General features: G+C 44.4%; 1 protein-coding gene across 2 annotated transcripts in view; it reads left to right on the forward strand.

The window, feature by feature from the left end:
* CNTNAP4 (contactin associated protein family member 4) overlaps positions 1 to 26,842 on the forward strand; it is a 1,754,782-nt gene that overhangs the window by 1,685,840 nt on the left and 42,100 nt on the right. For both annotated transcript variants that reach the window (XM_085632834.1, XM_085632836.1), the window contains exon 21: positions 24,330 to 24,417. In XM_085632834.1, the coding sequence (XP_085488960.1) occupies positions 24,330 to 24,417 (88 nt within the window). The remainder of the gene's footprint in view (positions 1 to 24,329; positions 24,418 to 26,842) is intronic.

Here is a 26,842-nt window from a genome sequence, read left to right on the forward strand (position 1 = left end):
GGTGGGGGTTTATTTCACACATTATTCTTCCTTTAGTGTTGGCCCTTGACTTTGCTCTCATATCCTCAGGGTGCCCATTGCGGCCCAAATGACTACTCAAAAGCATCGCAGCACAGCTCCTATCTAAACACGAGTCTTGCAACTACTCATTTGGCCTGATTAACACAATGATGCATGTCACTTACCACCGGTGTCAGCACCCAAGCTCTCTTCTTCTCCTCTCTGCATACTCACAGTGTCTTGAATTTAAAGTGAAAGAAGACATATTCCCTTGTATGAGCGGACACTAGACCGTCGCCCGGCTGAAGGTGCCATCTTTGAAGGATGCGCAGGCGAGATCTTGCTCCGTGTAATCCTTCACGCTGTATGTTCACTCCTTTGGATTCATATACGTTACTCCACATGATTTGTTTCCCTCCATCTACAACGGGGAAACAGTCAACCCTTCCACAGTATATCATTTGTATTAGATATGCCATTGCTCATCCCATTCCAAGGGAGTATGTCAATATAGTTACAAAAGGTCCTGTGTCAAACCACCCCGTTATCACTGATTGCTCCTTATTTGTAGCTCATTCAGTACTATGTAACCTCACTGTTAGATTTATCTTGAATATGTCCTTTGTAGCACGACACCTCAAAGACATGTCATTTTAACTAAAGTTTATAATCCAACACCCCCTTGTCAAAGGCTGTTCCATACCTGCAATGCAAGCCTTACAGAACTGCAAACGGTAGAAACAAATGTAAGGGCAACCCAGGCTGAATGCCATCATTGGCTTGTCTCACTGTCCCCAGTTCAATGTCCAACAAGAATGATTTCAAATGGAGACTTTTTTAGGGTGTCAAACTTACCCCTAATGAGTCAGCAGTGGACCTATCTGTTTACATAATTCGTAAGGCTCACTACTAATGATTCCCTCAGTGTGGTAGAAAACTAACTTGCACCCAGCCTCCTGCAGGTGGCCAATCATCCCCCTGTGCTCAGCCTTCAGCCCTCCCACTGAGGCATTCACAGAATGGTATCCCTATCCTGCCCCCTAACATCTTAAATATTTAGGACATGGAGGCAGGGTAGCTGAGTCCTGTAATTGTGGCCAAAATATTTTTGTTTGTGTGGTACCAAGTCATTTTTTTTATTTTACATGACCACAAGAGTCCCATGAGCATCGCACAAACCCAACCATCCAGAGATCTGTAAATGTTACTGAATGGATTTGCACCAAATTATAAACTGCACGATTTTTGAGTAAAGATCTAACTTTTTGATAAATTTTATGTAATTCTCTTCAGGTGTTTTGGCTGTAGCATTGTTCTAAATTCCCTAGAAAAATTGCATAATTTCTGTTTTAAGTTTTGAGACTACTTCTTTTTAGGCCCCTATTGACAGTATACCCAGAAACATTAAAGGAAGGAGCTAAGGTGGATGGACTATCTTTTGGGAAAGTTTTTTGAAGATCCACCAAACCGTGCCAGGGTTATTAGCAAAACAAAAAAAGCTCTTCTGTCTGTTCTAACTATAACTACAAAGTGGAGACTGGCACTGTGTAAAAAATAAGTGTATAAAATTATGTATGTGTGTGTGTGTTTATATATACATATACATGCAGCAATGAGGAGGCTTGCAAAAAACATCTACATGAGTGTTCTACATTATTTAAAAGAGGAGGCTAAGAGGAGCCTAGCGCTTGACCAAGATGGCCGCGTGAGCTTAGAGCTCCCGAGACCCTCGCGCCCTCCGTCGACTATCCTGTCTCCAATCCTGATGGTATGCATGGCACCGTGTTGCTGAGTTGTCAGGGAGGCGATTGATGCTACCCGCGGTCGGATCGCCCATCGGGAACCGGACTTATGACTGGCGAAAGATTGCGGCCTAACTCCCGGAGATGCCAGGGGCTAGAGTTGGCAGGATGCCCGACTCCTAGTTGATCAACAACGGCCTGGTGAGGTGTGAACTGTCGGACGGAGGCCCTCGCTCTTTCACTTTCGGTTTCGTTCCCTTTGTCTGCCCGGACACTGTAGTGCTCTGGGTGGCTTTATAACCCCGGGGACGCTCGGTGGGCTACTTTGGCAGAACAAGGCGGACCTGCTCACTCTTTATACCTCTCTCTGAGAGGGGACGGTCTTCACTGCATTGGACTGCCTGGAGTCCATTATGTCGGGCAAGGCAGAAGGAGATCGGCTGAAGACTAAGTCCACCAGGCGGGGAACGTATTCCCAAGTCAACAGTATGGACCGCTACGCCCTCCTGAAGACATCGCCGAGTGGATCGAGCCAGGCGCCGGATGCCCAGAAGGAGGACTCGCCTGGGACACCGGAGCTTTCCCTGCAGGATGTCATGGGCGCGCTTGATGGGATGCAGACCTCGATGGGGAGGCAATTCGAGGCCCTGGCGCATAAGGTGGATGCCATCCTGGTGGATGTCAACTTGATCCGCTCGGACCTGGGCAAGACAAACGAACGCGTTAAGGACCTGGACCACAAGACCACGGGCCTCACTGATGAGGTTGCGGATCTGCAGAACGAGGTCCGGAAGCTGAGGGCCGAGAGTGACCTCGCCGCCCGCCGGCTGGAGGACTTCGAGAGCCGGTCCAGGCGCAACAACGTGCGCGTCATCGGGGTCCCGGAGTCCTCGGATGAGGCTTCGGTGGACCTGCTTGTGGAAGATTTGGTCCTCAATCATCTGAAGCCTAAGGGCCTTGGAAAGTTTTTTGCGGTGGAAAGGGCCCATAGAGTGCCGGGCGGACGGCCCAAGGCGGGTGCCCCGCCGCGGCCGATTGTCGCCCGGCTCTTTCATTTTCGAGATCGGGACGCTATCCTGCAAGCTTCGAGGGTGACGGGCCCAGTCCCCTTCCAGAATGCGTCGGTGAATTTTTATCCGGACTTCACCCAGCAGGTGCAGAGACAGAGACAGAGCTTCCTGGGGGTGAAGCGAAGACTTCGGGAACGGGACCTAAAATATGCCATGCTTTTCCCCGCCAGACTACGGGTGGTGCATGAAGATCGGACATTCTTTTTTGACTCTCCTGTTATGGCCGACGAATGGCTGGACGCTTTGCCCCGGCGACGGACCGGGGACGACACAGCTGAGCATGGAGACAGTGGCCGGGATGGACAGGGCTGATATCTCAAAGCCGGCCTGACTTGATTTGACCATATTTGAAGATTTGAACAGAGTGCAGTAACTGTGGAGGGTTGCGGGAGGACGAGGGGTGCTCTTTTCCTCCCTTGGGGTACTTTTTGTAGATTTTTGTTTTTGTAGGGCGACAGGCACACTGCAAGTTGGGGGGGCTTTTTAAGCTGCAGCAGGGGTGCAGCGTGGGGGGAGTTCTGGGGAGTTGGAGTTTGTTGTTGGGGGGTTTATTTCTGCAAGGCATGATGATTATCCTCAGGGTTGTTCCATGGTGGTGCCTCGGGTGTGGGGTGGGCCTCTTTCCGTTTGAGGATGGGGGGTAGAGGCCTAAGTGTTATAAGCTGGAATGTTAATGGGTTGGGGGATCGCATTAAGAGGGGGATTGTTTTGCAATTTCTGAAACGCTCAATGCCAGACGTTGTACTGCTGCAGGAGACGCATCTCATAGGCAATACGTGCTATGCCCTGAATAGGAAGGGGTATAAATTCATTGCACACTCGGGATTCTCTTCTGGGTCCAGGGGTGTGGGCATTCTCATTAGAGCATCGCTGCCTTTTGAGGTGGACTCCACCATTGTTGACGATAGGGGGAGGTTTGTGGCGGTGGCGGGGCGGTGGGAAGGAAGGACTTTGGTTTTGGTTTCGGTTTATGTCCCGCCGGCCCTGCAGGCCGCCACATTTGCTGAATTGGGCAGGGCTTTGCTGACTCTCCCGGGGGGCATGCTGGTAGTGGGAGGGGATTTCAACGCTGTGGGCTCCGGACTGCTGGATAGATACCCTCCCAGGGACACAGGGGGGGCTCAGAAATGGCTTCCAGACCTCCTGGACACGTTTGGCCTGATAGACTGCTGGAGGCTCCGGCACCCCACACAGAGTCAATACACGTTTCACTCCGGGGCGCATGGTAGCCTCTCCAGGATTGACTACCTGCTCACTCTGGCCGCACATGCCTCGTTGATATCCGAGGCGAGGCACATGGCACGTGGTATCTCTGATCACTCGCCAGTGTGGATCCGGCTGGATCTCGGTCGGGAGGGAGGAGGGAGGGTGGCCCCCATTAACCCATGGTATTTCCGAGACCCCAAGATGCGCAGCGCCCTGGTAAAGAAGGTAGATAATTACTTTAAGGACAATCTGGGAACCGTGGACTCGGCGATCTCGCTGTGGGAAGCTTTTAAGACCGTGCTTCGGGGGGAGGCCCTCTCCCTGGTGGTGACTGCCAAGAATCGGAGGGATTGCGAAGTGCGGCAAGTGGAGGAGGAGATTGCGGCCCTTGAAGGGGATATGGAGGAGGAGGTCACAGAGTCCTCATTGCATGAGCTTTGCTTGAAGCAGGCGGAGTATAGGGACCTGGTGACGGACGCCGCCAAGACCCTCAGCAGGGAACAACAGGGCCGTCTGTATGATGTTGGAGATAAGGCAGGGAAACTCCTGGCGTGGCTGGACAGGAAGGAACGGGTCAATAGAGTGGTGCCAGAGTTGATTGGAGAGGGGGGAGAGGCGATTGTGGAACCTGAGGGGATTGTGGAGTGTTTCGCGGAGTATTTTCATAGGGTTTATTCCTCTGTGTCGGACAGGCCGCCCGAGGACTCGACTGATCTCCTCCGTGATATCGAGTTGCCCTGCCTCTCTGACATAGATAGGGACGATTTGGATGGCGACATCACGGTTGATGAGGTGGCGGGGGCGATTCGCGCGTTGAATTCGGGTAAGGCCTCTGGACCGAACGGACTGCCGATCGATCTGTACAAACTGTTCCCGGATAGGGTCGCCCCTCACCTGCGCGCCATGTTTTTGGAGGCGCGGGGAGATGGGATCCTTCCGTTGGATCAGCGGCTGGCGTCGATCGTGGTCATACACAAAGAGGGTAAACCCCGAGATAGATGCGCCTCCTATCGGCCCATTTCACTCCTCAACGCTGAGCCGAAAATTCTGGCCAAACTCCTGGCTACCCGTCTGATTAGGGTACTTGGCGATCTGGTCCACCCGGATCAATCTGGCTTTATCCCGCACCGAAACACAGCATTGAACCTTAGGCGTCTTCATGGCGTCATCGCCAGGGCGGGCACGCTGCGTGAACCGGCTGTTGTGGCATCTCTTGATGCCACGATGGCCTTTGACACGGTGGAGTGGGCGTATTTATGGGCCGTGCTGGCCAAGTTTGGTTTCGGTCGCGGGTTTGTGAGTTGGGTCCGGTTGCTGTACGAGGGGCCACGAGCGAATGTTGTGGTGAATGGTCGGGCATCTACTCCGTTTCAGCTTGGTAGGGGTACTCGGCAGGGCTGCCCCCTGTCGCCTCTGTTGTTCGCCCTCGCCCTTGAACCGTTGGCTGCGTGGATACGTTGGCACCCGGATATACGGGGCCTTCGGTGGTCGCCTGATCACGAGGACCGTATTTCGCTTTATGCCGATGATATCCTGTTGTATCTTGCCTCACCAAAGAAGTCACTTATAGTGGTCTGTGACGTACTCGCATCGTTCGGTAGGAACTCGGGGCTTGTGATTAATTGGGGCAAATCGTACTTGTACGTTCTTAGTGGCGAGGTCCCACCGATCCCTAGAACATGTTCGATACAGGTTGCCCAGCAAGGTTTTGTGTATTTGGGGATTTTTATATCCATGGATCCTGTTGTGCGCTATGAGAGGAACCTGCTCCCCCCCTTGGCACGCTTGAGGCGAGATGTTGAAGGTTGGCGGAGGCTGCCGCTCTCCCTTGTGGGGCGTGCGGCCCTGTTCAAAATGATGTCTCTTCCCCGCTTCCTCTACGCCCTCCAGAACACCTTGGACTGGGTACCGGCCAAATACTTTCGGGAGGTCGAAGGCCTCCAAAGGACGTTGCTGTGGGATGGGCGGCCGCGAATAGCTATTTCAAAGTTGACGCTCCCATGGTACGATGGGGGCATTGCGCTCCCAGACATCCGACGGTACTATTGGGCCACGCAGCTGAGCGCGATCAACCATGGGTTTTACGGCCCTGCCCTCAGCCCTGGGTATGCCATGGATAGGTGGCTGCTGCGCGGCGGCAACTACTACAGGGCGTTGTATTCGCGGTCCCTAGACTCGTCCCTCACGGGGCCCACAGGTGTGGCGGTGCGCGTATGGAAGATGGCGACCGACTCGCTGGGCTGGAAGGATAGGCTCACCCTCGCTACCCCATTGTTTGAATCGGAAAGGTTGGGAAGACTCTGGCACACGAAGGGCTTTGATAAGTGGGACCTGATAGGTATATCCAAGGTGGGAGATGTGCTGCATAAGGGGAGGGTGAAGTCCTTCGAGGAGTTGCAGACTGAGTTTGAGCTAGGGCCTTCAGAGTATTTTAGGTATATCCAGCTGCGCCACGCCCTCCGATCAGTCCTCGTGGAGGGTGAGAAGGTGCCGGAGTCCTCTCCCCTTGAGGACCGAGTCCTTGATGGTCATATGCCCGAGAGCACGATTTCGCTCATATATAAGAAGTTGATAAACGTCCGGGCAGACTTGCTATTGGGGCTGAGAGAACAGTGGACCAGGGATGGCCTCGAGTTGGATAATGAGGACTGGCAGTCAGCGGTTTCTTCGCCTAAGGAGGTTGCGATCCCGTCGCGTCTGAGGCTGGTGCAGCTTAAAATACTGCACCGGGTGTATGTTACGGGGCCAAGGCTGGTCCACATGGGATTCTCGGTGGACGGCCTGTGCAGAAGGGGATGTGGTATGGTGGGTACTTTCCTGCACATCATTTGGGAATGTGGTGTCATTGTGGAGTTCTGGAGGAGAGTCCATGCAGTTATGGGGGAGGTGACGGGCATTGTGGTACAGCCGGAGGCGCGGTGCTGCCTCCTGAACGTTTGGGGGCCCACTGATCTCGATGAGGCGCAGACCCAATGGGTGACTCTGGGTAACATGGTAGCTAAAAGGGATATCGCGCGATTATGGGGCTCCTCGGGACCCCCTACACTGACCGCGTGGAAGGAGAACATGGATTGGAGCATGTTTAGGGAGAAGACGGTCTACTGCTCTAGAGGTCGCCCCCGGAAGTGGCATGCCATCTGGGGGCGGTGGAACCAATACAGGGGGGGAATATGTCTTGCCCCGGACCTGGAACCTCCCGAGGAACAGCTTTCCCCCTGACCTACCTTCCAGCACAGTTTGGTTTTGGTAACCGTTCTGGGCCTCTGCTGTTCCCCTTCTTCCTCCGCACACAGTCTTATACTTAGTAGATGAGTGGGGTCCTGCCTCCCCTGGAGGCTTTCGCCATGGGATTTCAGTGTTTCTGCCTTGCTGGGGTTTGTTGTGTGTTTTTTCTGTGTTTATTTAAAATTGGACCTTTGCATTACTCACCGTACTGTATCGGGGACACATTACTGTATCTAACTTGCAATGCTGCCGAACCTTCGGGCTGTCGGCTGAATAGCTGTGTCCTGAATTTCGAAATAAAGGTTTTCAAAAAAAAAAAAAAAAAAAGAGGAGGCTATCCTCTGAATATCATGCAGCAACAAAGTGGCAAGTTTTTGCAGTTACCGATGGAAGCACTTACTTGGAACACAAACAGCAGAAACAAAAGTGACAAAACTCTTTATAAAGAACTGTGAAAAAACCTACAACAAACCTGCTTACCAACTTTGCAAGAGTTGTGCTTAAATCCAAAAATGTTACCTTCAATAGTAAACACTATCCTCAGATACAAGGGACTTCCATGATGAAATATGTGAGGTCATAAGCAGTGCATTGCGAGGTGCTTGTTATAGTTAGCTCAGCTATAGTAAATCACCCTTCCAGCTTTCCATAGTGGATAGAGTTATTTTAAAAATGCCTAATTCCATGGATTCAGTAATGGCTTTTTTTTAATCCATGAGACTTTCAGCAAATCTTTCAAAACTATGGTGATGCCCCCTCCAATTTTCTGAGCTCTATCAAGCCTTATTAGTTGATAGTTATAAGGGATAGCTAAAGTAATGGGCGGTAGGTTGTTGGTGTTCAGCCATGTTTCTGTAAGAACACATATGTCGGGGGATAGAGAGGGGATTACAATCCATACTTCAGTGGAGTGTTTAACTAACGATCTCACATTACACAGAAAGCTTTTTATAGTAGTTTTAGTATTTTTAGCAAGGGGGACATGAAATGTAATATTGGATTATTAGGGACACCGTAGAAGATGGATCGGCAGAGTAATCTCCTTTACATATTGCATTAGATTTAGGTATGACAGCATTAGTGTCATGACCTACATCGCAATGAGGCTCATAGTTACTTTGGAAATGGCAGTGGAGGCAAGCCAAGGGGCCCTCCAAACTTTTAGGAAAGCTGTTTATACAGAGCTGATAAAAGTCATAGTGTCCAAGTAATTCTGATTCAGCACACCATGACTTGAACAACTGCAATAGTGCCAAGTAGAAAAACTCTTTTCTTTCTGGGGTTTGGCAAATAAGCTTTCAGTGGTTGATTAGATTTCCTGCTCCCCACTTCTTTTTGCTTTTTATATTAATCCATTTATCAAAATGCTTGACCTTAATCCACAAATTCCCCCCTTTATAGCTCAGGATACGCAGTACAGCGTTCTCGCCTATGCGGACGATATAGCCGTGGTTACGTCAAATTTAAATATCGCTTTGCCCGCTATAGAACAACTAGCGGAGTGTTTTGGAAGATATTCTGGGTATAAGCTCAATAATGCCAAGACACAATGCTCATGTACGGGCCGAGCGATAGTTTCTGATACTAGGATAGTGGAGATAGTGGTTTATTTAGGTATTAAGATTAGACCCAATCTGGATGATATGATTACGGTTAATTGGAAGGATATTTTGGATAAGACTAAATCTACTTTGGATTCGTGGCAGAGTCTTCACCTCACTCTTGTTGGTAGATCCAACCTGTTAAAAATTATTATTTTACCCAGAGTACTTTATTTTTTTCGAGCTGTTCCTCTTCTGGTTCCTATACTTCAGATTCGTCAATTACAGTCAGTATGCGAAAAATATCTTTGGGCTCCGGGGAAGACTCGTAGAGCTTCACGTTTGATGACGTTACCTTCTGCACGAGGTGGGTGGGGAATCCCGGATTTTGCATTATATCAGATCTCCTGTTTTCTCCTTAAAATGTGTATTCTTCTGACAGGTGAGGAAGTTGGTAATTTGGCAGAAGCTCCATCGATCTACCAAATTGCGCTTGGCACGTTAGCTAAAAAATGTTTAATATCTGAGATCGATGGTAGCTATTATAAACGTACTCGGTTTAAAATTATCATTTCTGCTTTTACTGTTTGGAAATCTGTTAAAAAAATGTGTAATACTGCATTACATCTTTTACCTCCTATCTTCGGAGATTCAGTTATGCGATATTGGTATTCTAAAGGGATCACAAGTGTGGGGGATTTTATTTCTGAGGAGGGTGTCTGCCTTTCTTTTGATGCACTTAGACAGAAATTTGAATTGTCTAATAATCAATTTTTTAAATTTCTCCAGATTCGTGATTTTCTTCATAAACGCACTACTCAATTGACCTCTATTCGCATCATTGATGGTGTCAGATCTCAATTACGAATAGGATCTATCTACCAAGTGCTTTTAGCATTTAGATTAGATGATCTTGAAAAAAACAAATGAGAAGTGGAGATGCCGGCTATCATCTTCGTCTATTAGTATCCAAGATTCTATTAATATTGCTCATATGGTCTTTCATTCTGCCTCTCTAAAGGCTCAACATTATAAAACCATCTTTAATTTATACCGCACTCCTGCTGTAATGATGAAATGGGGCAGTTCCTCTCAATTTTCAAATTCTGGGGAATGTTTTCGTTGTAGAGCAGGTAATGCCGATATAGTACAAGTTTTTTTCTCCTGTCCTTCTTTGTTACCTCTTTTTAATCAAATTACAAATTTCTTGTTCTATGTTCTTGGCAAACCTATACCACTGTCTGCAAGTATGATCTTATTAGGGATAGGGGGAGATTTTGCTCATGGGCACCCTTTGTTTGAATTTCGTTATTTTCTTTTTATTATAGCAGCTGTAACACGATTATCAATAGCTACAGACTGGCTCCAACCTCAGGTGCCGAGTTTTGATTTGTGGCGTACCAAGTTATTTAATCTGTATAATTTGGAAATTAGTATGTATCTGCTTAAAAAACCTCATAAAAGGAAATTTGGCCTTGCTATTTGGCATCCGTTAAAAGATTATTTTAATGACTAATTAACCCCTTTTTTTTTTGTTGTTGTTCTGCAATGTATGATGAGTATTATATAGGGGGGAAAACAAAACTCTTGTCTTGTATTGATATGATATGTTTTTTTGTGGAACATTAATTAATAAAAATATTTTTTTTAAAAAAGGAATTCAAGGAGGTCATCCAATGCATACTTAGCATAACGGAGAGTTAGGAACCAAGTCAGTGCTCCTAGGTTTCTCAACATGCATTTCAACTCATAAGAACGGCGATACCAATATTAATTGGTGCCACATTGGCACGCCATCAAATGAATCAAGTTGTATTCCAGGTTCTCATCTTTGCTCTGAACCTTGCCCACAAATTCCCTTGCAGTGATATTTTGCACATTTAGCCCCGCCTTGAGAATGTGGTTTACTGCATTAGACAGGCCTGACAAGTCATTCTCAAACCAAAGGTGAAATATGTATGGAATATACAGCTGAAATCTAGGATCCTCTGAGTATAAGATAGTTGATCTGTACTCAGCTGCTGATATCTATGTAGGCTGTTACCATAGCTACCACCCATTCATGTGGGGAAGAGATGCAGAAAACATTGAGCTTCTAAACTTTTCTCCCACACACTCATGGGAGCTCCTCTTGCTTCTTTTATTTGAAAGAGATTAATTCCATCACAATAATCTCTTTAGAATGCAGAGGGGGTATATTGTAGTGTTCACAAATTTCTTCTGGTTGGGATCAATCCACCTTTTTCATCTGACTTTTTGATGTTCATGTGTCACCCTCCATACATCCTAGATTTTGAAAAACATCTACATCTTTGTAATAAATATTATTTTGTACCAGATATAATGATTCTTTTTTTACTTTGCTAACATCTACTACCTCTTGCCATATTTCTTTACTCTTTGTTAGGACACCATTGACTAGAGAAAAATAAGTGCTCCTTTCACATTTTTCTGCACCCCTACAGTTTGAATATTCTGGTTAAAATCTAATGCCAATTACACAACTCTAATTAGGACCTTTCCGTAACTCTGTTGGAAGTAACTTCCCTGTCTTTGGCTCCCTACGGACAAGAGCTTGGAATGGATGTAGAATTTATTCATAAACATTTAAATCTTGTAGTTCTTGAGGGATTAGAATTGATTCTAATTTGTTGGGGACTGCTCTAGCTGGTATTTTATTGTCCTCCAATTATTATAACAGTACTTACATATAATTTGTCTTGTGTAACAATCGAAGCATTCCTCTACAAATACATAAGCTGCAAATTCATGCACTAATCTCTGTTCTCTTCTTCAGTGTTTGAAGTCACAACCACATAATAAGTTTGACTTTTGTAGTGAGTCCATCGACAACCTATGCAATCCCAGTTTAGTTTCTTTGAACACACTGTTACATTTTGTAGTCTCTTCTTGAAAGTTTTCAACAGTAATACCTGTCTCCTGTTCTGGTAGAACTGGAGACACAAAGTCTTCGTTTTCCCTACTCTTCTCTTCAGGACCAAAGAAATGAACTAAACATCAGCATAACACATTTGTACCTCTGCCACTGTACCATGCAAAGCTATCCTGGGTGATGAGGGGTGAAACTCTGAAACCGGTCCTGGGATGCTTGTTTCTGGTCCTGGGAGGACCTGGCTTGGCAGTTCGAGCTGGACTGTTCCCATTAGGCACTGGGTCAAGACTGATTTGCATGTGGCCAGGTCTGAACTGGGATGGCATGGTGAGCATAAAAATGATGAATTTAACCCAGATCTCTAGACTGGGGGTGATTGTATTGATTTGTTCTGCATTCCGTCCATCAATTGTGTGTCTTTTGCTCAGATTGACAAAGCCAGGAAACAAGTTAATAATAATTTGTTTCCTGCATTCCTTAGAGACCACAACATGGGCTTTATCTACAACAACAACCTGCATTTTGGCATGCATGGATTCTATAGAATTGATGGAGTTCACTTTACAGACAAAGGCAACAGAGTGTTTCTCAGCAACCTAAAACTCTGCATCCAGTCTTATGTGTAGCTGTCATATACACATAATGAACACAATGGCTCTTCTGAGAGCCACCCTAGTGCCCAAAATATCTTTTTTCTACTATTGGTTAAATATTCACAACAACATTGTGATATTTGTGAATATGCTGCAAAATTGCAAAACAAAAGCAGACTTTCAATTGCCACCAGCACATTAAAGATGTATAACTATATAATTGATTCAAAATGTAACACTAGATACATCAATATATAAATAACTATAAAAACATGTATGACTCTTAATGTGTCTGTGACAGCGTATATCAGTGTTTGAGTGGGATCTGTGACTGGGTGCATGAGTATGTCTGTGACTCTCTGAGTCGGTATTTGAGTGTCTGAATGGGACTGAATGGGTGAATGACTATCTGAGTCCATCTGTGAGTTGGTACATAAGTTTCTGAGGGAGTCTGTGAGTGGGTGTATCAGTCTTCAAATGTGTCTGTGAGTGGGTGATTAAGTGTCTCAATGGGGTCTGGAATGGGTGAATGGGTGTCTTACTGGGTCTGTGAGTGGGTATATGAGTCTCTGATTGAGTCTGTGAGTGGATGTGTCAGTCTTTCAGTGGGTCTGTCAATGGGTATGTGAATCTCAGTAGGTCTGTGAGTAGGTGCATGACTCTCTGAGTGGGTCTGTGAGTGGGGGCATTAGTGTCTGACTGCATCTGTGAGTGGGTACATGACTCTTTGAGTGGGTCTGTCAGTGGGTGCATCTGTATCTGAGTGGGTGTGTGATTGGGTTCATGAATCTCTGAGTGGGCCTTTGAGCCGGTGCATCAGTGTCTGAGTGGGTCTGTAAATGGATGTCTCAGTCTGTGACAGAATCTGTGAGTTGACACATGAGTCACTTTAAGTGGGTATATGAGTGTCTTACTGGGTCTGTGAGTGACTGCATCAGATTATAAATGGGTCTGTGAGTGACTGCTTGACTGTCTATATGGGTCTCTGAGTGAGTGCATGAGAATATGAGTAGGGCTCTGGGTGAGTGCATGAGTGTCTGAGTAGATCTGTGAGTGGATATATCAGTCTCTGAGAAGGTCTGTGAGTGGGTGTTTGAATCTCTGAGTTGGTCTATTTGTGGGTGCATTAGTGTCTGACTCAGTCTGTGAGGGGGTATGTGAGTCTCTGAGTTGGTCTGTGAGTGGGTACATGAGTGTCTGAGTGGGTCTGTGAGTCAGTGTTTGAGTCTCTGAGTGGGTCTGTGAGTGGTTGCATGAGTGTCTAAATGAGTCACTGAGTGGGTGTATCACTGTCTGACTGGGTCTGTGAGTGACTTCCAGAATATCAATGGGTGTGTGAGTGACTGCATGACAATATGAGAAGGTCTTTGAGTGAGTTCATAAGTGTCTAAGTGCATCTGTGAGTGGATGTGTCAGTCTCTGAGTGGGTCTGTGAGTGGCTGTCTGAGTCCCTGAATGGGTCTGTCAGTGGTCATGTCTGTCTCTGAGTAGGTGTGTGAATGCAGACATGAAACTGACAGGTGGATGTATGAACATATTTTTGTTCTTTTGCTTTTCTCAGTGATATTCATGAATTTGTTGTGACATATATTCGCAATATTACATGGTGGCTGCGCTGACTGTCTCAGCAAAATTGCAAATATTGCAAGTTGGAAAAAACATTGTTTTGACATATCATACTCATAAGGGTTTTCTCAATCACCCCTACATTCCTCTCATGGGGTCAAAACACATGCAACCTGACCCCTTATGCCACTGTCTACCATTTGGTTTGAATCCCGGGGACTCCGATGAGATCAAATGGCGGCCACAACTCTCTGCTCAGTTTGCAGCCAGCCAATCACAGCATTCCTCTTGGTGCGCACGTTCACGACTAATTGCGAAATTGTTGTGAATTGGTGAATTGGTCACAATTGCCGGTATCCAAATTTGGATTTCCTTAAAGTTCTCAACAACTACTGAACTGATTTATGTCGGAAAACTGAAAGCATGTTCTGTGACTCAAATCTACCTTCTTGGCAAATCTAATGTATTACCATCCAGTGGTTCGGGGACAGGCGTGTCTAAAGCTCACATTGGAATTAACATGAGAGACACACATTTGATCACCCTGAAACTTTCCATGCACAAGTATCAGTATAACACTTTTTGGGAAAATGTTGTGAAGATTCGTCATATGATGCCAAAGATGGCAAGTCAAAAAATGTTTTTTCTATGGAAACATGTACCTAGCTATAACTTTGTTCTGGCAACTGCCAGTAGATAATATATATGTTCACTGAAAAAGCCAAATGTTACAGGGACTTTATAGTTAGGCTCAGATTTTACTCATAAAAATCAGTGAAATTCAGTAGTTACATTTACCTGAGCTAACTATAAATTACACCCTCGCAATGTACTGCTCATGCACTCACATATTACATCATGACATGGTCAATGACATCACTGATAACATCATTGATGACATATCAAATGACATCACTGATGACATAATCTAGTCAGTGTAAGTGTTTCAAAAACGTTTCTCAGAGTTAAAGATATATACTAAGCTAACACATAAGTTAAAATACTATTCTCTTTATACTACTAATGAGTGATACTGTTTCTAATATATGTCACCTGAGTGGGACTGTGACTGTCTGCATCATTGTGGAAGTGGGTTTCTGAGTAGCTGTATGAGTGAGTGAGTGACTGTCAATCAATCAATCAATCAGGAAAATTGTAAGCAAACTGCTCACCTGTGAGGGTCTCAAGGCGTGGGGGATGCAGCTCTGGATTAGTTGAAGAGCCAGATCTTGAGCTGTTCCTGAAGATGTGCAAGGTGGGGACGTGCCTGATGTTGATCGGCTGCTCGTTCCACATCTTGGCCGAGATGTAGGCCACTGTGTGAGTGGCTCTATGGGTGCATGAGTGTGTATGTGAGTGGCTGCATGTGTGACTGAATGGCTCTATGGGTGAGTGATTGGGTGTGTAAGTGGATGCATGGGTAAGTGAGTGGCTATTTGACTGGGTGTGTAGGTAAGTGAATGGGTGTGTGAGTGACTGTTTTGCACAGTAAGTATTTCTGTGAATGGCTGTATTGATGAGTATGTGGGCAGGTGAGTGATTGCATTGATGTGTGAATGGGTATGTGAGTAGTTTTGTGGATGAGTGAATTGATTTTTGAGTGGCTGGATGGGTGAGTGAGTAGCTGTATTGGTAGCTGTATGGCTGAGTGAGTGGCTGTATGGGTGAGTGAGTGGCTGTGTGACTGGCTCTGTGGGTGTGTGAATCAGTATGTGAGTGGTTGTATGGGTGCATGAGTGGTTGTATGAGTCTGTGAGTAGAAGTGGTTAAGTGAGTGTGTGAGTAGCTTTATGGGTCTCTGAGTAGTTGTATGTGTAGCTGTATGTATGAGTGAGTGGTTGTGTGAGTTCCTGTATGAGGGAATGAGTGTGTGTTGTATGGTCTGTGAATGGATATGTGAGTGGGTGTGTGAATGGGTGTTTGAGAGGTTTTATGGGGGTGTGAGTGGGTATGTGAGTGAGTCTATGGATGATGTTACCAGTGATGTCATCAGTGATGTCATTTGAGATGACATCAATGATGTAATCCGTGATTTCACTGACCATTTCATAAGTGATGTAATATGTCAGGTCATAAGCAGTGCATTGTAGGGGCATAAGTTATATTTAGCTCAGGTAACTGCAAATGCTAAATTTCACTGGTTTTGTATGAGTAAAATCTGAGCCTAACTATAACATTCCTAAAGTCTTTGTTTTTTTCAGTGAATTTCCAAGATTTTAAAAATGTTATTTCCTAACTATAATGTCCTTCTCATCTTTGTTTTTTTAAAGTTAATTTTCTTTTGCTTTTTTAAAATTCTATTTCCTAACTATAATGTCCAAGCAAACTTTGGTTTAGTTAGTGACTTTCAATGTTTTTTTAATTTTATTTCCAAACTGTAACCTGTAACCTTTCAGAATAGGTGTGTGAGTGGTTTTGTGGGTGTGTGAGTGGATGTATGGGTCTGTGTGTGTGGGTGTGTGAGTGACTGTATGGGTGTGTACATGGTTGTTTAAGTGGGTATATGAGTGCCTATGTGGATCTATAAGTGGGTGTATGAGTGTCTGAGTAGGTCTGTGACTGGATATATGAGTGTGAGTGGATATGTGAGTGGGTGTATGAGTGTCTGAGTGGGCCTGTGAGTTGGCACATCAGTCTTTGTCTTGGTCTGTGAGTGGATGGATGAATGTCTTTAAAGGTCTGTGAGTGGATGGATGAGTCTCTTAGAGAGTCTGTGAGTGGGTGAATAAGTGCTTGATTGGATCTGTGAGTGGGGCGTGAGTGTATGAGTGGGTCTGTCCATGGGTACACAGTAGAAACAGTAGGGGCTTCATAAGAGCAGGTCCTCATGCCAGCTCCCCCTGTGACAGTCATCTTGTGCAGCTTTTGCAGTCTGCTTCTCTCTGCTGCCTTTGTTTATTTGCCTCCTCTGCTCATTTTCTCCTTGCTTATTTTCTCCTTGTTTTTCTACCACCTCTCTGCTCTCTCCTGTCCTCTATATTGCATCTTTCTGCTTATTTTGCCCGTTATGTTATGTCTTTCTGCTCGCTCCTGACCTTTATTCTGTCTCTTGCTGTTTGTTTCTGACTGCTATTTTGCCTCTTGCTGCCTGTTTTGCACCTTTTATTGCCTCTTGCTGCTTGTTTCTCACCTTTATTTTGCCTCTTGTGGCTGGTTTCTTACCTTTATCCTACTTTTTCCTGTTTATTGCTGACCTTTATTTTCCCTCTTTCTGCTCATTACTTATCTTCATTTTGCCTCTTTCTGCTTATTTCTCACCTTTATTTTGCCTTTTGCTGTTAGTTTTTGACCTCTTTTATGCCTGTTTCTGCTGTTTTGCACCTTTGTTTTGCCTGTTTCTGCTCGAATCTCACCTTTATTTTGCTTCTTTCTGCTCGTTGCTGACCTTTTTTTGCCTCTTTGAGCTAATTTCTCACCTTTATTTTACCTCGTGCTGCTTGTCTCTGACCTCTATTTTACCTCATTCTGCTTGTTTCTTACCTTTATTTTGCCTCTTTCTGCTCGTTCCTTATAGTTTTTTGCCTTTCACTACTCATTTCTAACCTGTATTCTTCCTCCTTCTGCTTGTTTCTTACCTTTATTTTTCCTCTTTCTGCTCGTTGCTGACCTTTATTTTGCCTCTTTCTGCTTGTTTCTAACCTTTACTCTGCCTCTTTCTGCTCATATCCCATCTTTATCTTGCCTATTTCTGCTCTTTGCTGATCTTTATTCTGCCTCTTTTTGCTTGTTGTCAGCCTTTATTCTGCTTAGAATATGCTCAGTATCCTCCTTTTTTTATCTGGCATGCCCTCAGGACCTGACCTACCCGAGGGTTAAATAGTAGAGAAGTGCAGGAGCCTATGCTTCTTTTTTTTTAAACTTTGGTGGGAGCTGCAGATCAAGTGCGACTGCCACCGAAATCGTTTAAAAAATGGTTTTTTGCCCTGCAGGGTCCCGGAGGGATCCCAGGACCTTCTCAGTGCCTTTTCTATTTCACTGCCCTCACTGTTCTTGAAATCCCATCTACCACACTGTATCTTAGTGATGTTGCATTACCCAGAGGTTGGGACCAAAAAATGGCTTGCTATAGGATCGGAGTTATCTGTTCTCAATGGCTCGAAGATGCTGTGGTATTCATTTATGTACCTGTGGCTTAGTACTAAATAAATATATCTCTTTGGGCAGGGACATGTTAACATGTATACTACATATTATGACTTGCATATATAGTCACTTTATAGGTTTACCACCAAATTTTCTTGGATTCTCCAATATTTTTGGATGAATCCATGCAAACATGCATTTCATTTCAAGCATTTGTAAAAGCCTGGTTCCTTCCTTAGCCAACTGAACGTACCCTCTGTTTTTTAGCTCAGTGTGTACTAACCTATATTTGATGGAGGTTGTGTTACTAAAGGTTATCATGGGTCTATTACCTATTTTACTTCCCAAAAAAGGATCATTTTTTCAAATTGACCAGTATTTATACAAGTTCTTCCTAAATGAGTTATGTTGAGAATTATATGCTGTAATAAATTTCACATTATCGCTTCCTGCTTTCTTTGTTTTTTCCTAACTCTTTCTACTGCTTGATAGAGAATAATCTCTTTGTATTCCCTCTCTCTAAACCTTTGTATGGTCACATTCATCTTTTGCATACATCATTTCTGAACTGCAATTCCTTTTCGTGAGTAGTAATTCCCCATCGAGGACACTCTCTTTTAGGACAGTAGGATGAATGCTATTAGCATGCAAAAGGCTATTGTAGCTGTTGGCTTACCATATAAGCTGGAACAGATCTTATTCCCTACAATTGTGATTTGTACATCTAAGAACACCAATGATTATTACTGATGCTACTTGTGAACTGGAAATTATGGTTATTACAATTTATCTTAGTTACACATTCCTCAGTAGAGGTTCTAGAGCCTCTCATCACGATAAACAGGTTGTCAATAAACCATAACCAAAGTATTATGTGTCTCGACTATTCTTACATCTCAGCACTATGGGTCACATCACATATTTCTCCCACGAGCCCATATGCAAATTCACATAGTTGGGGGTGAAACAGGTACCTACAGATATCCTTCATTTTTGCTTAAACTGCTCTTTTCAAAAAACAAAAATGTTTTCTCACAAACAAAACTCCATCATTTCAAGAAGCAAAGGTGTGTGCTCATAATCCTTCAATGGGTGCAATCTCATGTAATGTTGTGATGCTCATATCCCTTGTGTATGCTCTATACTTGTAAAAAGGGATCTCACATTAAATTATATTTAGAGGAAGTCAGGTTCCCAAGATATTTCAAATATTTGTTTAAGGAAATCCTTGTGTCCTTCAAATAAGGAGGTAAACTATGTTCCAAAGGCCCAAGTTACCTATCTATATATTTAGATTTTCCCTCTAAAAGGCTTCCCTGCGCTGATATTATTGGTGTGCATAGGGGAGCTTGTCTTGTACTTATGTATCTTTAGGATTAAATGGAGGGGGGGGGTGCCTTCAGATGCTCTAACCTCATTTAAAAAAAAAAATCGCAGTTGACTCCCTCCCCCTCCAAGCCACCAGTTTTTCATAATAAGTAGTTATAGTAGCTAAGTAGTCTGATTTGGAATTTGTTTCGTAACCCTTCTTGTAAATAATTAGGAATAGGCTTCTTTCATATACATTGCCTTAGATCGCAGTACTATGGTTCCCCCTTGTGGGAGGCTTTAGTTACACAATCTTTTTTTCCTGTAAGTGGTTTCATCACTCCTTCATATTCCCGGGATTGTACGTGTGTGGGCTGCGCATGTGAGACTACCATCCTGTGCAGCCCAGTAACTGCAGTGGGGACTCTGCAGGATTGGATTTTGACCTGGGGTAGGCCTTATAATGTTAGTATACATAATAGGGAAAGTCAGTGTGATTTGCTGGTTTTGTCTGTAGTAACACTACACAAAGGGAGAAAAATACCTTCAAGTTCAGTTTCGATTCCGCTTGGCCTACAGAGACCAGTGACATATCGAATTGGACTGTAACTTGTGTGGGAAAATCAATACTGCAAGTTCCAAAAAGATATCAGTGAAAGTTATGGGTCAATCAAAATTGTCATATTTCTCTGGCTCAATTCAGGATCAGAGCCCAGGTCTTTTGTCACCCTGCTATGCTTGGTTAATTGCATTTCTCTCCAGCAGCAGCAACAAAGGCCTCTCCATACAAAGGGAGCAATTAACAGTGCTTCACTCAGCTCCTGAGGAGGAAAGGGGTGGAGTGAAATCATATGCATCAATCAATCAGCCATCACACTATACCAGGGATGTGGCTGCCCAAACCCACTGAACAAAGGAGGGAGCCCAATCCTCTGGAGCCAACACAGGATGGGGCTCCCTTTGCAAATTTAGTGAGTAAGGCCATGGCAGTGATGTCAGCGAGGGGTGGAGCTGAGGCCCCGGGATGAGGACATGTGACTAGTGACTCTTGGATGACACCATTTTGAATTGTCCGACTATGCTATGCAGGATGGACGGGGCAGGAATGGAGAGGAGACATGGCACCCCAGGATTGGCCAGGAATGCCAAATTTATGGAACCTTCCACTCACCTTTAAATAATCATGCACAAAGGGGAGACTCTCTCTTGGCTCGTGTTTTCTCTTTGATTCAATGCAGGACCATGGGCACGCCAAGGAGAACTGGACTGAAGAACCTCCTGATGCCCAAAAAAAACAAGGACTCTGCCCAGTTGACCCCAGGACCAGTGGGCTTCCCCAAGGGTCAGTGAGGCTAATTCCCTTAAACCCCCTGAGGACCAGTTGGGGGAAAGCCTTTGACTTCTGCACCCAGAAACCAAGACCAGGAGGAAGACTGTTGCAGGTAACCAGAAGAACCAGCTCCCTGAGGGCTGCACCGCTCTGGAGGTGAGAAGGTCTGCTGCAGCTGCCCCTGGTGGATAAAATTAGCCCAAGATTATCAGAATTGGCCCAATGTGGCCTCAGTAATGGCATTTTAAGGTTTGTCAATCTTACATTTTCAGCAACAGAGCACATGGGACTCTGCCACTGTTTCTTAATCTACCCAGGGCCCAGACGTCAGCACAGGATTTATTTATTTAATTCCACCTGGAAGGGGGCATGCGTGGAGCCTCCTCGTCTTTACTTTTGCCCCAGGCCACTGCAACAGTACCAGGAGGGTGCCATCGCTCCTCCCACATAGCAGTGAGCCTGCCCCCACTCACCGTGCCCATGTCTGAGGGAGTGAGGTGGCCACCGCATCACAATCTCCCTGCCCGCATGGAGTGGGCTGGTGAGAACAGAGCTGACAACTCCCATGGTAGCAAGGGAGACAGATTGCCATGCAGGAGCAGATGGGGCAGCGAATGGTGGGCTCCTGGAATGTCTCTAATGTTGGGAGCATGTGGGGTGTCTGGGTGGGACTGGGCACCCCAAAAAAAACACAAGCAAAGCAAAGGAGAAGCTGTGCGGGTGAGGCCACAGGGTGTAAACAAAGCAGTGACTCTCCCCAGCCCAGCAGGAGAGTTTCTCACTAAACCTTCACTGCTCCGGCTGAGCGCCCCATAATGCCCTGAGGTGCTTTGTCTTTTTCACATCTTCCTTCCTTAGTGGTGGCCCCAGGTTGGCAGAGGCCCCATCCTTTTACTAAAGGTAGCATGGAGGGGGCTGCAGGAGTTCAGCAGCACCCCGCAAACATTTTTTCTTACAGGACTGATCCTAGGTTGCAGGGTCACCAAAAGAAAGACCAAGCCAGGATTTTTCTGAATAATTTAAAGCAGTCCTATGGCTGGAGCTTCTGTTCTTTAGCTGGAGGTGTTGTGTCCTCTCGGGGCTGACTTTATGGTTGCATTTGTGATGGCCTAACGTTGTTGTAAGAAATGGCATAGGTTGAAGTGTTCTTTAGGAGCTAAGTCTCTTGTTATAGGAGTATGTAATCAAAATGTGATGTTCTCTAGGGGCTGTTTGCAGGATTGCACTTTCAAGGTTTAAAAGATCGCAAAACAATCACAGACATGTTTTGCAAATTTAAATGCTTTATTGAGATAATAATGTTAACAATGATGATTGATTACATTACATATGTTTTATTAACAGTACTAAATGCATTTACACATGATTATTAATATTGATGATTGGATTTACATATAAAAAGATGTCTTTAATATGTGGTTTATTGGAACTTGAACCTTTGACCAAGCATGTATTTTTACCTTACATGTTTGACATGTTTGTATGACCCCTTTAGGGGGGTCATAGATGATTATGTAAGGTGAGTTGTGGTGTTTTCCATCAAGCAACATATATATCTGCAAATTACTATGTTGTATTTAGTAGAGTGTGTGTAATAAATGTACATCTCCTTTTTCTAAAGAAAAAGTACTGACTGGAGAGTCATTTATTGAGTGTTATTGATGCCAATGAGTGGTGATTACTAGTCCATGCCACCTCCCCTAAGTAGGCCTTGGATTCCTCTGCTTCGCTACCTTAAAAGAGTTAAGCCCTACAATAGGGTGCTTGATTCCCAGTAAGGAAAAGTGTGGACCTATTACTTGAGCAGGTCACACAACTAATAAACTAGTTTCCCAGATGGCATTCCATATGAGATATATTGTTCCCTAGCAAGGTGTTTTGGTTTGACTTTCTTCATAGCCCTGTGGGTGAAGCATGCTAGTTTGAATATATTCCTTGTTTCAATGGGCAGTCATTTCAGAGTGTTCAGAGTGGCCATTTTCCTAGACACCTCGACCATTGAAGTGGCCAGATGAAGAGCTGCCTGGAAGGAAGCTAGGTGTTGTTTAGGGATCACTACTAGTAGGGAGTTGCACTAAACTATTCAAGCAAGGTCTAGTTCCTGACCTGTGTGCATGCAGTTGGCTTCTGGGATGAACTACTTTATGCTTCTCATCAGTCTGAGTTGTAATTGTGCTCACTTTGCCAGATAAAAGGGGCATATTTATCAAACTTTCACGCAGCGCACCAAGCCGCCTTGCTGAGATGCGTAAAAAGGCAATAATGTGCCTATTTAACATTATACTCCGAATTCCTGTTGTTTACTTGTGCTGGCGCCCTTTTGGCTGCCTAGCACCAATGCAGGCTCCCTTGCATCATGGTGCGAGGCCGCCTGCATTGTTTGCAGGTTTGATTTTGTGCAGGAAGGTGCCCCTTCCAGCACAAAAACAATCCTCAGAGGCATTTTCCTCTTTTTAAGTGTGCTGCAGAATGCGGCAAACTTAGAAAGCGGAAACAACGAGGAGAATAAAGATATTTCTCCTTGTTGGGAGTCCTAGCCTTTTAAAGCATTACCAGTGTTGGTAAATCTGGGAATGTGCCAAAATCCATGGGTGAATGTGTGAGAAGACCCACACTCCACCCATGGATCGCCTCCCTGGGGCAGAGTAATGCAACACAGCAATTTCCTCTGTGTTACTTCAGATTTATCAAATTCTACTTTAGTGTTGCGGCTCCCTTGCGCCCCCCTGCGTGGTGCAAGGGCAATGCAATACATTAATAAACAGGACCCTCAGTGTGTACCTTCACATTTAAGTGCTTGCATAGGATAAAGCCAAAGATGTTGAGTCGACAATAGTTGTATTGTAATAATTTATCGATCTCTTTGTTTGCCTTTGTAGCCAGGGTTGAAGAGAAACTGTGTCTGTCTAATCGCTGCAATTGACTCTGCTAGAAGTCAAGCGTTTGGGCACTCAGAAGAAATGCGAAATAATTGTGAGGTCCAGCCTCTAGTTGTGACCAAAAGATCTGCTAGCTTGAGAAGTCTCTGAAGGACTGTAGAATGGAAACTTTCAAGATCGTGTACTGTAGGAGGATTTGTTCATTTGTTCTAATGGTGGCCTTTGTTGTGACACTCTGTCATGTCAGGAGACACAGGGTACTCTGGCCTCACCATCATTCCGAGACAGATTAATCTCTGCGATAGGAACAGTAAGCCGTTCTGATTGGCATAAGAAACCAGTTCTTAAAAGCACCAATTTTATTACAGACAATGATATTCATTATATCCCCAGGGTAAAATCCTTGTGAATTTATGAACATTCAGCATGTCTCAAAAGAAGTGTTTTAAAAACGGTAGCAATTATAAAAAGCCATTAGCATTTCAAAGCTAAATTAATGCTGGTGGTGTCATTTAAGTCTCGGGTCTCCTATGCAATGGTGGGATAGGCTATATGAAACATGTATTAATAAATAAGAGCTATTTTCTTTAGAAAAAAGTATTTATTAGCTTCACTTCATTGGCTATTTTATTTAAAATTCAGTAATAATCGAAGGAAAGAAAGGTGTATGAAATCGTTTACGACTGTTCAGGTGATTTTTGTCAAGCTCCAAAATGTTCTGTAAAATATCTCGTTTTTGTTTATATTTCTGTAAGCTTCTCTGTAATTGCTGATGTTTTCTCTCCTTTGCTTTCAAACTAACCTGTCTTCTTTTTCTCTTTTTGTATCTTTCCTGTCTTTATTCCATTCCCTTTTTATTTGTATATGTTCATGTTTTGCTGAACGTTTTGTAGGTTAACCAATATGCAGTAGTAAGATTAATTCTAACATCTGGTACAGAGTTCAGCGCAATCAAATCCTTTGTGCTTGGAAAGATATTAGGTAGGTACGAAAACCCTTTTTTCCAAATTGGTCGCAGCTGTCACATCTACGAGAAAGTGTTGAGCTCATGGAACAGAAAAGCCTTATGTCAGTGTTAATTAAAGGCAGACAATCAAGGCAGACACCGCACTCTTGTCAAAGTGCACACACAATCTCGGCTAAGTGCTTCCTGCAAAATGAGCAAGTGGATTCCATTAAAAATAATTTCACACTTATATCTACCAGTTCCCAATCAGACAGCCAGGAACATTATGTTTTTCGCACGCTCTGAACAGATAACTAGATACATTTGTAGAGATTATTTGGCGTTCTTCATTCAAGTGCGCCACTAGATGCTTCACGAGGAGAGGGATAAATAAAGTGTGTCAATTTACATTGGAAACAACGAGACTACTTTGCTACTGCTAATTTTAGATAATTTTTTCATTTATTTTAGCTTTCACATAGCTGCCTGATATTTACCAAACCCAAGCCCACTGTTTGCTAACCAGTAAGGCAGTGTTTCTTAGGTTTTGTTGCATTAAAGGGAGACGCTTTTATTAACTGATAATGCTGTCATTTAATATATTATTAGGGACACATTCATTTTTTGTTTCAATACTTTTGCCATCGTATTTATATGTTGAAGGGTGCAGTTGGCTTGGTATGAAAATAATGAAAAAAATAATATAGCAATATTCAGTAATGTATTCAGCACAGTAAACTGCATACCATCGCAGATTTATTTGAGACAAAATTGCCCCCATGTGTCTGAACATGGCTCAATAAACAGCTACGTCCCACACACTGTTGCTAAAATCTACAGTACCACATTGTTTTGGAAAGGAGGCAGGTGTGTGTGTGGGCGGGCGGGGGGGTGGTAACTCCTTGCAGAGGTCACCTCTATCATTTTATCTTGCCGAGACCTTTCTGATACACCCTTTCATTATCTTCCTAGTAAGCACATGTGACTGAGATGCCAGTGCTTTCTCTGACCCTGCTTTTGGTGGTAATAAGAAAGAAACCACTAAATGCATGAAAAGACATGTAGTGCACAGTATGGAGACCATAACTAGTGGGTGTTTGACCTGCATCCATAAACAATTGGAAAACATTGGTATATCATTAATTTTGAGGAGGCTGGCGATAGCAAAAGGAAGCTAGCATGTGTCCAAGCATGTTCGTCAGTGTCAGACCTGTCATCCTTAAGATGGTCTTCCCCCAAACGTTTAGCTTTTTACCTTCACATTTTGCGGATTCTTTTTGTTGGCCATAAGACTCTGAGCACTTCACCACTGCTGACCAATGCTAAAGTTCATGTGTTTCTTCTCTAAACGTGTGTAATTGGTGTATACCTGATTAGCATATATAATTTACCTATAATTTCCTTGTACAGTGGTATACCATATACCCAGGGTCTTTTAAATATTACTAGTGGGTTTGCAAAACTGATTGTGCCTCCCACACCAGTAGCCTTTCAAACTGGTGTCAGGCCAGCCATTGCAGTGCCTATGTGTGCAGTTTACTGCCACTTCAACTTAGCATTTAAAACACTACATGCCAAGCCTTAAACTCCCCTTTTATTACACATAAACCACCCTTAAGTTAGGTCCTAGGTAGCCCTAAGGGCTGGGTGCTATTTAGGTAAAAGGTAGGACATGTACATTTAAGTTTTGCATGCCCTGGTAGTGACAAACAGCTAAATTCATTGTTCACTACTGTGAGGCCTACTCCTCTCCTAGGTCAGCATTGGGAATTCCCTTATATACTTCTAAGTAGTAATTCCTGGTCAGAGGAGAGTAGCTGTTTCATGTTTTATATCTTTGGAATGGTAATGATTAGTCCTCCTTTTTGGTGCAGTTGGATTTAACATTACAGTTTTAGAAATGCTACTTTTAGAAAGTGGACATTCTCTGCACTTGCTACTCTGTGTGTCTGCCAGCCTGACTCCAATACACATCTGGGGTGGGTGACACCTACACTTTGTGCATTCCCTCTAGACATCCACAAACACAGGAAGAATAGGTGTGAATGTGCGCCCATCTACATACATCTGCATTCTGATGGCCTTGCCTGGGCAGGATGGGAGGGACAGGCTAACACATCACTGGGTATGTAGTGTCATGTTCCCATGTAGGCTGATTTACCCCCCTTAGCTAGTCTTAGCTAGTCTGGAGCCAGGGCTGGGAAGAAAGGGGAACCTGTACTCTTCAAGAGCTGCTTTGAAGTCACCAGCACTTCAAAGTCACATTTGGGGGACAAGTACTGGGTTTCTGACCCAAATCAGACACTACTGTACTTGTAACTGAAGCTCTGCCAGAAGAACTGCTGTGCTGCTTAAATGAATCAACTGGACTGCTGATCTGGAAGACCTGATTTTCTGTTTGTTGCCCTTTTGCTCTCTGACTTTGCTGAAGAAGAGCTGGACTCAGCCTTCACCCCAAGT

Source organism: Triturus cristatus, chromosome 2_1 (genome assembly GCF_964204655.1).
Source record: "Triturus cristatus chromosome 2_1, aTriCri1.1, whole genome shotgun sequence".
Classification (NCBI taxonomy): domain Eukaryota; kingdom Metazoa; phylum Chordata; class Amphibia; order Caudata; family Salamandridae; genus Triturus; species Triturus cristatus.